General features: G+C 36.2%; 1 protein-coding gene across 1 annotated transcript; it reads left to right on the top strand.

Annotated features, from left to right (window-relative positions):
• Positions 1-15,077: 15,077 nt before the first annotated feature.
• Positions 15,078-15,947, top strand: LOC131627655 (germin-like protein subfamily 3 member 1). The gene has a single exon (XM_058898491.1). The coding sequence runs from the start codon at positions 15,135-15,137 to the stop codon at positions 15,759-15,761; it is 627 nt and encodes a 208-aa protein (XP_058754474.1). The 5' UTR covers positions 15,078-15,134; the 3' UTR covers positions 15,762-15,947.
• The last annotated feature ends 1,099 nt before the right edge of the window (positions 15,948-17,046 follow it).

The raw sequence follows: 17,046 nt of genomic DNA, 5'->3' as shown, positions 1-17,046 counted from the left end.
TCTATACTGAAATGTATACACATTTTAATAGGGTTCCTAATAAAACATGGATGTTAGGGCAGAAGAATCACCTAAAGCCTCTGCTCCAATTCAACCAGCAAGGTACTTTTCTTAATGGTTTTTATTTTCCTGGATTTCAAAAATAATAACTTGTAAAGTTATATGTATGTATTTAATTTCATCGACACACATGAACATATAGGCTCTATTCAAGGAAGGAAGGAAGCATGTTGATGCAAATAATTGCGATTTCAACGGCGTTATGCTTAATACTAATCATCTTTCCTGTGCTACACAAATCATCACAGGGTCTTAATGAGAATGCTGTGTTAGCATTGATCCTCCCTATTGTTATATCTTTTCAAATAGCATTATTCTGGATGGCACTATATCCATATAACAAGAGTATCTTTGCAGTGATATTGATTATTCTGCTAACAAGTGCAATATCATTTGTAGAAGTGAATCTTGTTTCGTCCACAGGTGCTATCATTATTTCCGTCGGATGGGGCATATTAATTTTATTATATCTAATAATTCACTGGGAAGTGGTTTTTTATGAAGACATGGTATTCTCAAGAGGAATTCAGAAATTGTTAGCTCTTATTTGGATCTTATTCTTTCTTTGTTTTATTAAATGCATAGTCTAGTGTACAAGTAAGCATTCATTGTTTTATTTTCTTTTGCTATCCTATATGGACATGTTGGAATTTTTGTTGATCTCAGTCTAAGACCAATCATCCCCACACTCCACAAACCTGCTAACCGCTGTGCTGCAGAACTATTATTTTCTATGCCGCAGTCCTAATTTTTTTTTCTTCTTAACTTCTATTTCTATTAACAAATTTATTTACTGTGGTGAATATCTTGGTACATAGAATGCTAAGAATATATTCAACGATTGTATTTCTTTTCATCAATATATTGCCTAAATATATATTAACAAGTTAGAGGGTTGCTTGTGATGTAGAAGCACACCATGCACCCCATCAGGCCTCCTAGCATGAGATAATATGTATCTTGAATGTTAGAATAAAGTACAGGCAAAATTTGGGGATGTCGAAAGCAATCAAATGGGTACATGAACTTCATGTAGACGGTAAACCAACCGACAATTTTCAATACCTTAACAAAAGGCACACGCATTCAAAACAAACTAGTTTTTTTTAAGTTAACTTTAAGTGATTTGGGTATGCCACATCATATTCCGTTAGAAGAATTAAACAGCAGAGAGCAAAAATATGGACGGAAATAATAACCTCAAAAAAACAAAGAATAATAAATCTAGAAAATAACAAGAAGATTCTGCGTTGCTTGTTATCCAGATTGGTGGTCCATTGGTGATTTGGAACTAAAAGTATGTTCCTGAACCGCCACTTGTTGAGGAAAAACTCAGGATCTACAAATCCCCGGTAATTATTCCTCTAACCATGCATCTCTGGTGAGACTCACGCGTACATGGGTCCTCTGATTGGCCCTAATGCTAAGATTGAAAAATTTAAAGAGTTTTTCCCCCATGTATCATCGAACAAGACCCATAATTTGTAGAGCTAAAACCCTGACTAAGGATAGTGCTCAAGCTAGGAGAACCAACTTCACGCGGGGTGCAAAATAAACCTAAGTCAATTGATCTTAAGTTCAATTTATGAGTCTTTAGGGGAGTCTGCCGAAACCCTGAAGACTTATCAAATGGGAAAAAATATTTTGTTCGCTAGTTCCTTTTGGTTACTGCAGTTGTGGTTGAATGCCATCTTCAAACCATATCTCCCCAGTCCCCACCAGGAATATCATCAATGAAGAAGATGAGACAATCAAGAATAGGACAATCGAAAGGAATCGTTTGGTCGTATTGACTCCAAGTGATGTAGGTTCCACCTTGAAGGAATCTTTTACCAGCTACGTGATGTTGTATGCAAAATGCTACAATTTTACTCCTTCAATGACTCCTTTTGCCAATAGGACTAATGGCTCTGAGTGGTTCACTAGAGACTTTCCTAAATCTTTGACTGATCTAGATAACAAAACTATGGCCATCTGGGAGGCATTCCTTACTCCAAAATGATTGCCACCAGATTGAGGCCTTTGAAGAACCCAATTATTTTGGTCAGCTACCAGCTCAACCTTGTCTCTTGATAATTTGGCTTAATCCAACCCTTACCAAAACCCCTATAAGCCAAGAAGAGCCATCTCTGTCTATACAACATGTTTTTCACAGGATATGAGTGCGACAAATATCTCGATATGCATAAGTGTATGAACTTACTCTCTCTCTCTCTCTCTCACTCTCTCTCTCTTTCCGACCCTCATAGAGTTTGATACTTGGTGGAAGAATTATTATATTAAGGAGATGTTCGACGTTGATGCCTTTACTCGACACCGAACAACTATTTTTTGCTTTAATACAAGAACTCTTTAAGAAAGGTAGATCTATTCACATCAAAGAGATCCATGCATTCTTGAAGTACTTCGAAACTATCTATAGACCTGGTGATCTTAGTCGAACCATCCATGATCTAAAAATCCCTTCGTATGTTAAATACGAAGACATGTATGTGTTTGCTTTTAAATTTTATTTACCAAAGTTTGCACCTTTACCAAGCGCTGATTTGGGTTTGGCACTTCGAACCCCGTTCCCAGACTAGTTTGTCTGTGGGTCTTATTTGAACCTTCTCAATAAATATTCTCAAAAACTTGCCAAACAGGTGGTTCCGACTAAGGACACTCTAGATAGTTTCAAAGGTCATCTTCACATGGGTATATAACACATTCACATTCTTTCTCCAATACTTGAAGGCGTGGATTGAGAGGATCTTCTCGACTTCCTCTTTCAAAATTCCTTTTTTAAATGTATACTTATTACTTTAACTATTTGGTTTGTCTGTTTCCTATTTAGTTATTGATAGAAAATAATAGATCAAGGACAAAGCCGATGCTACAGTGAAGAAGGCCGCTTCCTGAGCCAAGGGTGGTGATGAAGATACTACTTTTACGAAGCCCATAACAAAGGTATTGTTTTAAATTCTTCTTTTTACTTGTATAATTTAAATTGTACTAATAATTTTGTTGTTTTGAGGACATTCAAAACCTCCCCCAACTCCCCAAAAAGGAAACAAAGTGACCCTCAACCCACACCAGTTGAGTCAGACTCTAAAGATATCTCTCCCGACACTTCGAAGCCTGCCCAGAAGAAGAATAAGTCAACAAATTCTGACTCTGCTGCTCCTCCAAAACCTAACCCAAAGATCAGACAAACGAAGCTGAATGTCAAGAGGGTGATCGATATTAATCCTGAACCAATTAATGTGGCATCTGAACCCGTAGAAAGTGACAATTCTAGTTCTGGTGACAACGATCTTAAGGTAATTTCAATCTTCAATTTACTTTTTGTTTGTGGTACTTTGCTTATTACCAAAATTGAAGAGCAACCCAAAGCTGATGACTCTTCTCCAAACATTCTTGAGAACAGCGAAGAGGAACAAAAAGACGGAGACAAACATATGTCCAATGCTAATGAAGAACCTGAAGATGAAGGATAACCAACAAAGGACAATCCTCAGCCAATTGATGCTGGTGACACTAACCAGCATTTTGGGACTATTAGAGACTCTATGGCTCCTTCGAGCGACACCAGCATTCCCCTCAGCCAGGAAGAAGTGGATGATCTAAAAAAGAACAAACATGATGAGTATTCGAAGTCCATGATGAATGCAAGGAAAAGTTCTACATCCAACTCTTCGACCGCTTCTGGGGGTCGCCCAACTATTGAGCCTACTGATCAATTGCTTCACAAAATAAGAGAAAAAGTGTTAGCTATTGATTTAATTCATTTGTTGGAGAACTGTGCAAGTTCTTGTCATGGCATAAAAGAGTTGTTGAGACAAGTCGAAACCCTAAACATCTCGCAAGAAGTTACAGATGTTATTGTTGAGCTTGGGCTCCTTGTTGAACATGTTGTTGCAAACCTTTTGCGTAAGCAATAGTCTTCAAGCTAGATAGATAAGAAGATGGAATCTTAAGCAGCAGAGTGGGATGCAGCCACAGTTTCTACACTTAAGGTGTTACTAAGAATCAGAAGAGCTCCACATCTGTGTTGCCAACATCTCGACCCAGGAGGATCAAATCAAGGTGTTACAAGCCAAGATTCTTAAAGCTAACGAGCGACAAAGCGAACTTAAGAAATTGGACCGTTAGGAACTCGACGAAGAGATTAAGGTGGTCGTCCATCACTTTGAGAGGGCCTAGAGGTTGAGGACTGAGATTGCTACCCTTACCTTCAACAAATATGTGATATAACGATGCTTACCGATTGCTGCTTCAAATTACAACCAGATGAAAGCTTCACTCCCAGCTGCTTTCCATGTTTAGTCATTTATTGTATTATTTTTTCTTTCAGTTTTTGGTTTGTAACTTTGAATTCTTGACAAAGTTGTAATGACTTGGCCATTTTGGCGTTTATCTTACCATTTTGGCTTTTGATTAACGAGCTAATTTATTATGTTATTACTTTCATTTCCTGAAGCATATGTCTATATTTTTTTCAAATATTTTCCATTTACTCTCAGGAGTCTTCGATCTTCTGATATTTCTTTGATTTCATAGGAGTTATTGAGAAAACTTGAATTACTCGGAATGGTCCTTCCCAATTAGGGACCATTTACCCAAGGTTCTATGTTTTCGATCCATGGGTAGGATTACTTTCCTTACCAAGTCTTCATTCAAAAAGGTTTTAGTCTTGACCTTCTTATTGTATGATTTTTTTGACTCTTTTCTTATGCCATTTTAGTACTTCTAAGGCATTTAATCTTTCCTAATCTAAATCAACTAGTTCACCAACTATCATGTTCCATTAAGATTCATATGGGATTTCTCACTGCCTTTGGACCCTAGTTGACTAGAGACGTATCTCAACTGGTAAGAAACTATCATGCCCATAAGTTAATCGAAAATAAGTGGCATTTGTTGCTTCTTTGGGGGACGTTCTATAAGCCTAAAGAATTTTATCTAAAGTTTTATACCAACTCTTTGGCTTCTTTCCCAAATATTTCAAAATTAGACCAATCACTACCTTATTTGCTGCTTCGAATTGGCCGTTCGCCTGGACATAGTAAGGCGTGGATGTTAATAGTTTAATCCATACTTCCTTAGAAAACTCTTGCATTTTTCGACCAGTGAATACTGAGCCTTGATCAGTTCTAATGGTCTTAGGGATTCCAAATCCTATAAATTATATGTCTTTGGAAGAACTTGATGACTACTTCTTGATCTACGCTCACCTAAGGTATGGCTTCGATCCATTTAGTAAATTAATTTATACTCACCAAGATGTATCTTTGTCCTTTAGATGAGGTTGGTCGAATCTCACCAACCAAATATAACGCCCAACCTCTAAAGGGCCTAGGATTTACTATGAAGTAGAGTTCCCTTGCAGGAATGTGTTGAATGTCTGCATGTATTTGGAACTCTAGGCATCCTTTAGCGAAATCGATGAAATCTTTTAACATTGTGGGCCAATATAATACTTGTCAAAATAACATCCATTTCATTTTGTGGTCTACCTGGTGAGCCCCGCACGTCCCACGATGGACATTCGATAGAGCTAGGTACGTTTCACTTTCGCTAAGGCATTTGAGTAGAGCTCCCTCAGGTGTCTTTTAAAACAATTCATTTTCCATTAGAGTATAACTTAAAGCTCGATACCCGGTCTTTCGTTTTGTGGATGATGTTGGGTTCTTCAGATAATCCAATACTGGCTTTCTCCAGTCTTTATCCGTTAAATTGTCAATGGTCAATATTTTGAAATTCTCTTCGTCTGCATAACCCAACTTTGTTACTTCAAAGTATGATGGAGATAACCTGGTTACTTTTACCTTACCTCGAATTTCAGTAAACTCTTATAATTTCTCTTTTGATAATTTACATCTTGAAGCTATTTGGGCCAAGTCATTAGCCCCTTAGTTCCTGAGTCGAGGAATGTGCCTGATATGTACATATTCAAATTTTCGCAATAGTCTATTTACTATCACAAAATACATGATCAAATTTTCTTTGACACATTTGTATTATCTAGTTATATGTTTGACAACCAATTCTGAGTCATCTATTATTTCGACTCTCGTTGCCCCTAATTCCAACAAGACTTCAAGGCCAGCTATTAAAGCCTCATATTTAGCCTCATTATTTGAGCAAGGATCTTCTACCCTGTACTTGAATTTTTTTGGAATTTTGTTAGGAGACATAATGAAAACTCCAATCCCAGTTCCTTCTCTATGACTAGAACCATTGAAATATAATTTCCAAGGTTCAATTTCTATGAAGTTTTGTGGAGTTTCAACCACAACATGGTCGACTATAAAATATGTGACTACTTGTCCCTTCATAGCTTTCAAGGGCACGTAAGTCAAAGAGTATTTCGTTAATGCAAGTGCCCACTTCCTAATTCGACAATGTAAAACAGGCTTTGAAAGCATATGTTTATAATATCAAAATGAGAAGACACATAATTTTCAACTGGATTTATAGAACTCTTCAACTTGGTACATGAGAAGTACAGATACAAACACAATTTTTTGACCATACTATACCCAGTTTCTGCATCATTAAGGACTCTACTTAGATAGTAAATGACTCATTCAACGCCATTTTCATCCTCTTAAGCAAGCATTGTCCCTATGTTTACATTAGATGCAGAAATGTACAATCTCATACTTTATTTCTTATTATAAGGGGGATATAGTTGGGGAATGAACAAGATAAACTTTTATTTTGTCGAAAGCTTCTTACTGCGCTTGCCCCTATTTGAATCCTTCCTTTTGTAGTCGAACAAAAGAGAAAAAGCTTGAGTCTAGCTGCTTAGATTTGAAATGAACCTCCTTAAGAAATTGATTTTCCTAGTAGAGACTGCAACTCTTTCTTTGTTGATGGCACTTTTGCTTCCATTTCGACCTTGGTCTTATTTTGGTTGATCTCGATCCCCTTTTTGTGAACCACAAAGTCTAAAAAATCCCCTGCCTGCATACAAAAAACACATTTGAGAGGATTCATTTTTAGACCATGCTTCCTCATTTTATGATTGTCGAAGATGGTCTATATGACTTGTTCCTGATATAGACTTAACAACAATGTCATCAATAGAAATATGCATAAAAGTCACTATGGAATCATGGAAAATTGAATTCATTGCCCTTTGATAAGTTGTCCCAAATTTTTTAAACCAAAAGGCATAACTACCTATTCATAGGTGCCTAAGGCTCCACGGCATCGAGACACCTTTTTAGGAACATATTCGTCAGTAATGACGATTTGATTGTAGCCAGAATAACTATCTAACATACTGAGATATTCATAGTCAGCGGCTGAATCGATATGCATTTATGCCACCGATATTGGGTATTCATCCTTTGGGGTTTATGCATTTAGATCTCTAAAATCAATACAAAACCTCAAAGTTCCATTTTTCTTAGTAACAGAAACTATATTAGCAATCCATTCGAAATACCTCGTTGTGAGGATGAAATTACATCTGAGGAGCCTATCTATTTCTTCTTTTATTTTCGACAGGAACTCTGGTGCGAAACGCCTTGGGGTTTTTTTGATTGGCTTCCTCCATGGTTTTAGTTCCACCAAGTTCCTACTTAATCTAGTCGTCTCATTGTAATCCCATGGGAAGTAGTCTTTGTAATCCTTTAGCAGTTGGATCACTTCAACTTTGAGATCTGGTCTGAGGTTGGTGCTAACATATGCTGTCCTTTTTCCCGCTCCGTCTCCCAAGTCGATTTCTTCTAAAGGATCCTACGCTAGCATTTTGATATTTGGTGTTGTGGGATCCTTTTAAAAACTCAAAGGCTCGTCATCGTAGATGACGTCAAGCATCTAGGCTGTCACTTCGACACGATTCTTATTAGCTGGCTCTAGTTCAAAATCTATCCCAGGCCCTAGAAGGTGTATTTTATTTGCGTTGGCTTCAACAACCATATATTTCACTTCAGCCTCTAACGCCACTTTTAATTTATTTTTGGATATGTAAGCCGAAATCCTATATAGAGCCTTGGACTCAGACATGGTAAACCTCTTCATAATCCTAACCAGAAGGTTGGAGTCCAGACACCCCTTCCACTTCATCTTATATAGAGACTCTCTGGTGGAGCAAAGAAGACACTGCTCCAATGTTGTGAATCCATTCAAGACCCAGAAATAAGTTGTAGTTGGCCCTAGAAGCTATGACCATGAACATAGTTGGTCTAGTTAAAACCAATAGTCAGGTCTACTTGGATCACTCCTAAGGTGTGGCCAATGTTAGCCTCGTAGCTCGACAGGACCTTTTTATGGGGCTTCAGGTCGGTGTCAAACATCTCTATTATTTTCCACATAAACTATGACATCAAATTAACTGCCGCACCCATATCTACCAAGATTTTGTTAACCTCAGTGTTTTCTACCTTACCCCTAATAAATAAAGGTTTTAAATGGGTTTTCATACCTTTGTCAGGTCGTTCGAAGAAGGCATTTTACTCTTCCACATAACCGTTATTCATGATGTAATAACACAATGGCCCATGCTTAGTCATTTCCGCCTCGCCTGCTTCCTTGGTCTCCTTGACCTCTGTTACCTAGTCATATTCAATTAGAAACATAGACACTATGTTACAATTTATATCTAATGATGACTCAGAACCTGAGTCGAACTCATCTGTAAGCATATCATTATCCTCTTAGGATGTTCTTGTACTTTGTCTTTAGTTTTTTTCCCCTTTTGGAGAGAACAACTTCCTTCCTACAAGTTTCTTATCTTCAACCTTATCGACCATGGGTTGATTAGTGCTAGATTCGACCATTCCCTTCTCATCCGCTTCCTTCTTAGCTTTCTTCCTTCTCTGATATCTACACCACAAAGATCGAGACATTGGATTTTTCCTTTGTAGTTGCTCGACCCATACACATGTTGTTTTGTTACTTGGAATTCCTTCCTGTACTCCACAGAGGATCCCCTACCCACGTCGAAGCTCTTCCACTTCTGTTGGCTCTGGTCTTTCCTCTCGACAAGCTTCACCCACGTTTCTTTGGGGGCGTCAGCGGTAGGCTTGAAGGGAGCCTGCTTGTTTGGGTAAAGGCTTTGGCTACCTTGCTGCTTCCTTCGAGGGACCCCCTCTTGTAAAAAACATAACGATTATTGGTGTCCCTCAAGTTGCGCCCCTGACTGGAAACATGAACCCTCTCTATGTTTTCACACACTTTCTGTCATAAAAGTTACTACACCTTGATCACAACATCACCTCTGATTTTTTCTTCAGACAACGATTCAAGAACTCCACCAAATTATCATCCTCCTTGCTATAATCAAATTTCAACTGGTATTCTTTTTGCTGAATGTCATCTTCACCTTCCTCATTCAACGAAACCATGTTAACTTCCAGGTTGGGACCATAAGTGATCCTGATTTTATGTAGTCGAAGCCTAGGACCCTCAGTGGCCTCAACCATGTTTAGGCATGGAAATAAAAATCGTACCCACGGGTATCCATCTGAACCCGCCCCTAAGTTAGCGGGGAAAACCCTCTTTGTTTGGGTTTGGGTTTTCCCTGATTACAAAATATGGGGATGGTTTGGGTAATGGGGGCAGTAATACCTACCTCGAATTCCCCCGTTTATTTCATTATGTATATTTTTATTTATTTTTGATAATTTAGAATATTATATATATGATCAATGTTTAGATATTTTGATTTTTATTATTATTTAAAATATTTTAAATGTATGTATGAAATTTTTTGAAATTGTTTTATTTTATTATTTACAATGTAATTTGATTTTTGAAAAAATAAGTATTTTTATTAAAAAAAAATTAATTTCACTAAATGGATAGTGGTGGGACGGGGATACCTGGGCCCATTTGGATCAGGTTTGAGTTTTAATTCTCCATCCCTGTTTGGATTTGGGGCGGGGAACATGGACTGTTTGGGGATTCGAGTTTGGGTTTGGGGGAAATAATAATTGTCCTCGACCTGCCCTGTAGCCATCCTTAACCATGTTGACTTCAGTAGGCTTAGTGTAGTGAGCATCTGCTACATGCAAAGGGTAAGAATCGATGCTCATATGTAATTTTTCCTTCTCACCGAAGTTTAGCCTTCCATCCTTGATGGAATTATGAACAATATCACTGGCTCTATGTTCGACAGTAGAGTTACTGGTATCACCAGAGAATTTTGTGAACTTTAGGACTTTCCATCCCTTGGGAAGTTCAATCTGTAATACATATTCAAACAAAGGGAATGTATAGTTTGGCCTGTGAAGGCCTGCATTTACTCCATTTCGTGCCATAACCCTTTCGACCATGGCTGCTAAGTTATTTTCTCCTATGACACCATCATGTCTAACATGATGAATGATTTCGTCAACATCTTGATTTCGATTAACCATAACTACCCTTGGCGATTTCCTTTCCCTGGGTATTTGTTGTTCGACCCTACGGGATTCGCCCTGTTGGCCCTGATTGACTTTGCCCATGATGGGTGCGAAATGTTGGGCTTGATTAATAGTTGGATCTTCTTCTAAAATGACCCCTTGGTTCTCTACCATCCATTCTTGACAAGGCTGTCAAATTGGCGTTTGTGGGGCGTCAAAGAAATCTGCAATTTGCGTCATCTGCGCTGCCGATGGATAATTTGTTTGGGTAGTATTCTGGATCAAAGGGTTAAATATGGCACCCATGTGTTGGGTGAGCATGTTAACCAATTCATGGTTACTTTCATCCATTTGCTGTCTCAATACTACCGAAGAGGTATTTGTAAAAATACGTAATTGCGCAGAAAAACCTACCCCTGGGGGTTGGGTGTTTCGACCAATATTATTAATGGCTGATCCCAACCCTTGTAATGGCGAAAAAATAGTCTCCACTGGTTCAACAAGTGTTGATACATTATTATGCAAACTTGCCATCATGGAAGTTGGCATACCATATGGTTGTTTTTAACCATTCATTGGCATTGTAAATCCAGGTAGCTAAGCCCTAGAGACACTAGTTCCCACCGGTCTTGGGGTCACTGGTTGACTATGTGTTTGAAGGGTGGGATAAAATTGGTCCACTTTGAGTATTTGACAGTATCGTTGTCGTACTCGCTGTGAAAGGTATTGCTTTGGATGCAGTCGTTGAGGCCGTATCTTCCCCTGTTGAATGGGGAGGTTGTTCTACATTATTATTTGATGGATCAACCATCCTTCTAACGCACTTCGTTTTTGGTATTGGTTCGTGATTTCTGGCTACCCTACCACTTCTCAATCTCACACAACGAAGTTTGAGAGAAATTTATTTGTAGAACTTAACAAAATAAGATTAGAAATTTAAAATTTACCCTAAACACAAGAGTTCCACTAGGCGTGCCAATTTGCTTACCCTGAATTTTGTTAAACAACCGTTAGTATTTAAAAATGAATATTTTTCGTTGCTTGCAGGATTGACTAGATTGATCCTAGGACATATATGCGTAATGGTAATGTGTTATTCTGAATTTTCTAGATACTCGACTTAATGGTACTCTTAAAGACAATACAAGCAAATGTAAAAGCTTGTTTTTAAAGGGAAAAGAAAGATAAATTGGGAAGAAAACAGTAAAGGTTTTGACTTGAAATATAAAGGAAATATAAATGGCTTTAAATGTAAATAAAACTACTTTATAACTGAAAAAAATGGTGTTTCAAACGTACATTTCTCAAAGAGACTCGTTTCTCAATACGCTTAGATACTTTGAGTATTGTAAGTATAGTACAATGTTGAACACACAGAAAATCTATTTACTATGACTCATATATATATATATATATATATATATATAGATAGATGTATACTAATTCAATTGCAACATTCTTCTACTCTGAAGATGACACGTTTCCGTCTGCATGCGCTTCGTCTCCATGTGTCCCTCTCAAGGAATGGATAAGGCCAGAAATCCATTATTGGCTTATTTTGGAATCCTCTTCATTGAACTCCAAGTTCGATTGGCTTAAAATAATTCTAAGTCCCAATTAGAATATGGGCCTATCAGTGTGACTAGCTCTTCGCCAAAGTATTGTGTCGAAAAACATCTTTACGTTTTGTTGAAGTTAATATTTGTCACAAAAATAATCATTTGCTTCTTCAAAAGCTTCCCCTTTTAATGAGCGTCGAATTTGCAGTTAACACCACTCTTGACCCGCATAAGGGTAGTTATCAATATTGTTCTACAAGAATATATATATATATATATATATATATATATATATATATATATATATATATATATATATTTGGTGACCCTATGATTTTCAACAAAAATCGTAGAAGCACCAAAAGCATAGTTTATGGCTCATATCTAACATCGATTTTGTAACGACATTCGATATATATATATATATATATATGGTGACCCTATGATTTTCAACAAAAATCGTAGAAGCACCAAAAAATGGTTATGGCTCATATCTAACATCGATTCTATAACGACATTCAAGTAATCTGAGGATAGCACCCATATCCTAGTAGCCTAGGGGCCTTTATAATGTGAAACATTATTATTACAAGGCCAACATTAAATACACGTGTTCCCAAGATTACCTTCTCACTCAACACACCTCTAGACTCTTCCTCGATGTGGAGGTCTGTTAGAAAGCCTTGAGGAAACAGAGAAGAGTACCTAAAGGCCCGTGTCAATATTTCGTTTTACAATCCTAGTTTCTTATAAGATAGCAATGACTTAGGGAACTATTGGTTTGCGTCTTCCGGACAACCCAATAAGACCAGCCCATTACAAAAGGTCCAATGCATAAGAAAGTAAGTGTAGTGGATATTGCGTTGGGACCATACAAAATAAACTAAAATATGACAATATTAGAGGGACAACACTTATAACTGAAAAGATTGTAGAAAATATACTTTAGTATGTATAACTGAAAAGATTGTAGAAAATATACTTTAGTACGTAAAGAGAAAATCTATAGATTCTTTAAAAGAAAATAGATGACGAGTCAACTAGAAGCGGCAAAATACTTTTAAAAAAAGAAAATTATAAAAAAATATTAAAAAAATCTATCGAATAATAACATAATCTTTGATAGAACATAATTTCATTCATGCACTAGACTTTAATTAATTGGTAAGGCTTGATTGTTATAAGTTGTTGTTACTAGTAAGTATGTAAGCATATAGAGAGGAAGTCAAACATATGTGTTAGGAGTTGGCTTTAGGTCTCCACTCCACATATGTTATGTCGGCTACGAGTTACACAGTTAATCCAAAACTTGTATTTTACAGAATCATTCCAGGTACAAAAATATTGGAAAGAAATCTTAATTTCAAACTAAAGTTTCAGCCACACATGTAAAAGAACCCTAATTATCTTCAATATTCTGCATTTCTTCTTTAAAAAAACTAATTTGTATAGTGTAAGTTAAGCCTCTTCTACTTGCTAAGAACATGCCAAAAAACAAACACTATAGACAACAAAATTGTTACAATTGCTAGCTATATACTTTTGTGCTCTTTATGCATTGATGAGCTCTATACCAAATGATGTTGATAAGAAATCTTAGCATGAAGAAGCTTCCTCTTATCCACATATTTTACATGGTTCCTGTTGATGCAGCAATAAATCTTCTAGCTGTCATTAAAATGTCTGTTCATGAGAATTCTTCTTCTTCCCACATGATGTTGGACCACACCTATTTACTTTCCTTTTTTGTTTTCATTCTGTTATTGTTTTGCTTTACAGTTTCTGAAATTAAGGAAAATAATTGCTTTGTCTGTGAACTGTTTTTCTTAATTACTAACTTGACATGACATTTTTTTAGGTTGTTATATTCAAAATGATGTAGATAGATTATTGATATATTATGATTACTAGGTTTTGGCTTAAGAAGATTTTAAAGTCTGACATTGGTTGGAAATAGAGCATTGCAAGAGTTTATAAAGAGTGACACTTTTCATCTTATCAACCGGTTTTATAAGGATGAGTTAGGTCAAAAAATAAAATATAGTATCAGAGTCTATCGATCTAACCATAGACCGCCCACCGTTAATATCTACGCACCAAGTCAAAAAGAATGTTGGGCGTGAGGGGGTGTATTAGGAATATCATAAAGTCCCATATTGGTTGGAGATAGAGCATTGAGAGAGTTTATATAGAGTGACACTCCTCACCTTACCAACCAATTTTGTAAGGATGAGTTAGGTCAAAAACTCTAATATAGTATCAAAGTCTATCAATTTTACCATGGGCCGCCCACGGTTAATATCCACGCACCAAGCCCAAAAAAAATGTTGGGCGTGAGGGAGTTTATATAGAGTGACACACCTCACATTGGTTGGAGATAGAACATTGAAAGAGTTTATATAGACTGACACACCTCACCTTACCAACCGGTTTTATAAGGATGAGTTAAGTCAAATTCTAATCTAGTATCATAGCCTATCCATCGGACCATGGGCCGCCCATAGAGTGACACTCCTCACCTCAAGATTATTGACCTCTCTTTTTATAAGAAAAGTTTATGTACTCCTCACCTTACCAACCGGATTAAGATTTTAGAGAATCGCTGAATCATGATTATTGACCTCTCTTTTTATAAGAAAAGTTTATGTATGGGTTAAGGTTGGTTTCAAGGTGCTTATAGCGACAGTTGAACCAATGATATTCGATATATAATTTTGTAATTTTTCTCAAACAAAATCTCAAATACTTATATTAGACATTGTCAATAAATAAATCAAATCATACTCTTGATGTTTCAATCTTAGTTGGTTGTTCCTCCTCCAGACTCCAAAACAAATTATGATTCCAACTTAAAATTTAATCAAGCTAATTAACTTTGATTATTAATTAGCAATTAAAGTAGATTTCCTACTACCCTATTGGTCTTTTCAATTTCAAGACCCAAAAAACCAGTAACAAACAAGAGTCTCCTTTTACTGACCAAATGATTAAACTATGAAAATAACTTTTCTTTTTTTTCCTTTTCAACAAAAATATCCTCTCATTTAGTATTTGTCATATCTTGCTATTAGGAACATAACCACCCTCCAACTTGCTACAAAAACTCCTATATATAACACTACTATGCAGCAAGCAACATTCACACTCAAACCAACAATTCCTCAACCAACAACCAAACATGTTCCAAATCATTTTCCTCCTCTCCCTTTTCCTCTCCATTTCCAATGCTTCAGTCCAAGACTTCTGTGTAGCAGATCTCAAAGGCTCAGACACCCCATCAGGCTTCCCTTGCAAGCCAGCCACAACAGTAACCGCAGAAGACTTTGCATACTCAGGCTTAATTGAGGAAGCAAACGTAACAAACATAATCAACGCCGCCGTTACGCCTGCATTCGTCGGTCAATTTCCAGGCCTTAATGGCCTAGGTCTCTCAGCAGCCAGGTTAGACCTAGGCCCTGCAGGTGTTATCCCTCTACACAGTCACCCTGGTGCAAGTGAGCTTCTCATTGTGACACAAGGTCACATCACTGCTGGATTTGTTTCTTCAGCTAATACTGTTTATATCAAAACATTGAAGAGAGGTGAACTCATGGTTTTTCCACAAGGTTTGTTGCATTTCCAAGCTACTGCTGGTAAGAGAAAAGCTGTTGCTTTTCCTGTTTTTAGTAGTGCTAATCCTGGTCTTCAGATTCTCGATTTCGCACTTTTCGCTAGCAATTTCTCTACTCCTTTGATTGCAAAAACCACTTTCCTTGATCCTGTTCTTATCAAGAAACTCAAGAGTGTTCTTGGTGGAAGCGGTTAAGCCTTATTTATATATATGTACTTTTTCTTCTATGTAATGCTTATGCTTATAGTAGTTGCTATTTCATTCAACTTATTTTCTTGTATTTTTTCTTCTTCTTTCAATTCATTAGTTCAATGGATGTAATTGATTTCCTTGTATCAATGTGGAGTAATAAATTCGTGAGTATATCATTTTGTTTTTCTAGTGTTCTGTCCTTAAATATCATATTATCATGTTTTTCTATGTATTTTATTGTAAGACCTATTTTTCTAAGATTCTGTGGTGAGTATTGGGATTGTTAATGATGTTGGAGAATTTGATTCAATTTCCCATGTTGATATGTATACTCTGCATGTTGAGATAAGGTTTTATTTTCTGCTTTTTCTTTTCAAAAGATGAATGTTGTCCTAGTTTAATTTGGTCCCACCCTCAAATGGGTGGGTGCATTTTGGAGAATATAGATTAAATGACCGTGTAAATTTATTTGTTGTTGTTGTTATATAAATATGAGTTAAATATGTTTAAGTGACTCTAAAATTGTGTATTTTTACTTTTTGTCTTTTTAAAAAAATTTGTTAAAGAAACGTCCCTTTAAATTTAGGAATTTTAATTTTTTGTTCCTCCTTCAACTTAATGACGGTTTTTAGTTACGGTTTACTACTTAACGATTGAATTAACGACGATTAATTATAATTTTAATAATAAGGACCATAAATTAAAACTCATTATTTTAGAGGAAAGATTCTTTAACGAAATTTTTGAAAGAGACGAAAAGTAAAATTGACATACATTAGAGAGATTTTAAACATATCCTTACAAATATTTAAAAAGGCTGTCAAGTAAGTTAGACTTAGATAGTTGTTTTGAAATACGATAACATATCAATCATACAATTTTTAAGAATGAAAAAAAAACAATAATAATTAAAATAAAAAATTTCAAGTCAAATTAATGTACATACAAAAGAATGTTAGAAATTCATGTGAGCAAATAGAAGATAAGAAGGAATACATAAAGAATTTGGCTAGCCAACTCCTAGTAACATGTCAACAACGATTTAATGCCTTTATTATTTTGGCAAAATTCATTAAACTACTCTTGAAACAATCTTCATGCATTTGTTAGTTCTTATTTCAATAACATCTCTTGATCTCAAAGCACATAGCTTGTTCAACTCATGAAGGTCTTCTCTAGCTAATGGTTCATTACTAATAACAGTATAACCATAAAAAATATATATGCCCATATTTAGATCATGATCATCCCATACACGAAATTTTCAACACCCCATGTTTAATTCTAG

This window comes from Vicia villosa, unplaced genomic scaffold (genome assembly GCF_029867415.1).
Source record: "Vicia villosa cultivar HV-30 ecotype Madison, WI unplaced genomic scaffold, Vvil1.0 ctg.000393F_1_1, whole genome shotgun sequence".
NCBI classification, from domain to species: domain Eukaryota; kingdom Viridiplantae; phylum Streptophyta; class Magnoliopsida; order Fabales; family Fabaceae; genus Vicia; species Vicia villosa.
Note: the sequence above shows the minus strand (reverse complement) of the source record. Positions and strands in the feature narration are given on the sequence as shown.

Bases quoted from the DNA above. Each gene is read 5' to 3' on its own strand.
- LOC131627655 (XM_058898491.1), top strand. From the start codon at position 15,135: ATGTTCCAAATCATTTTCCTCCTCTCCCTTTTCCTCTCCATTTCCAAT.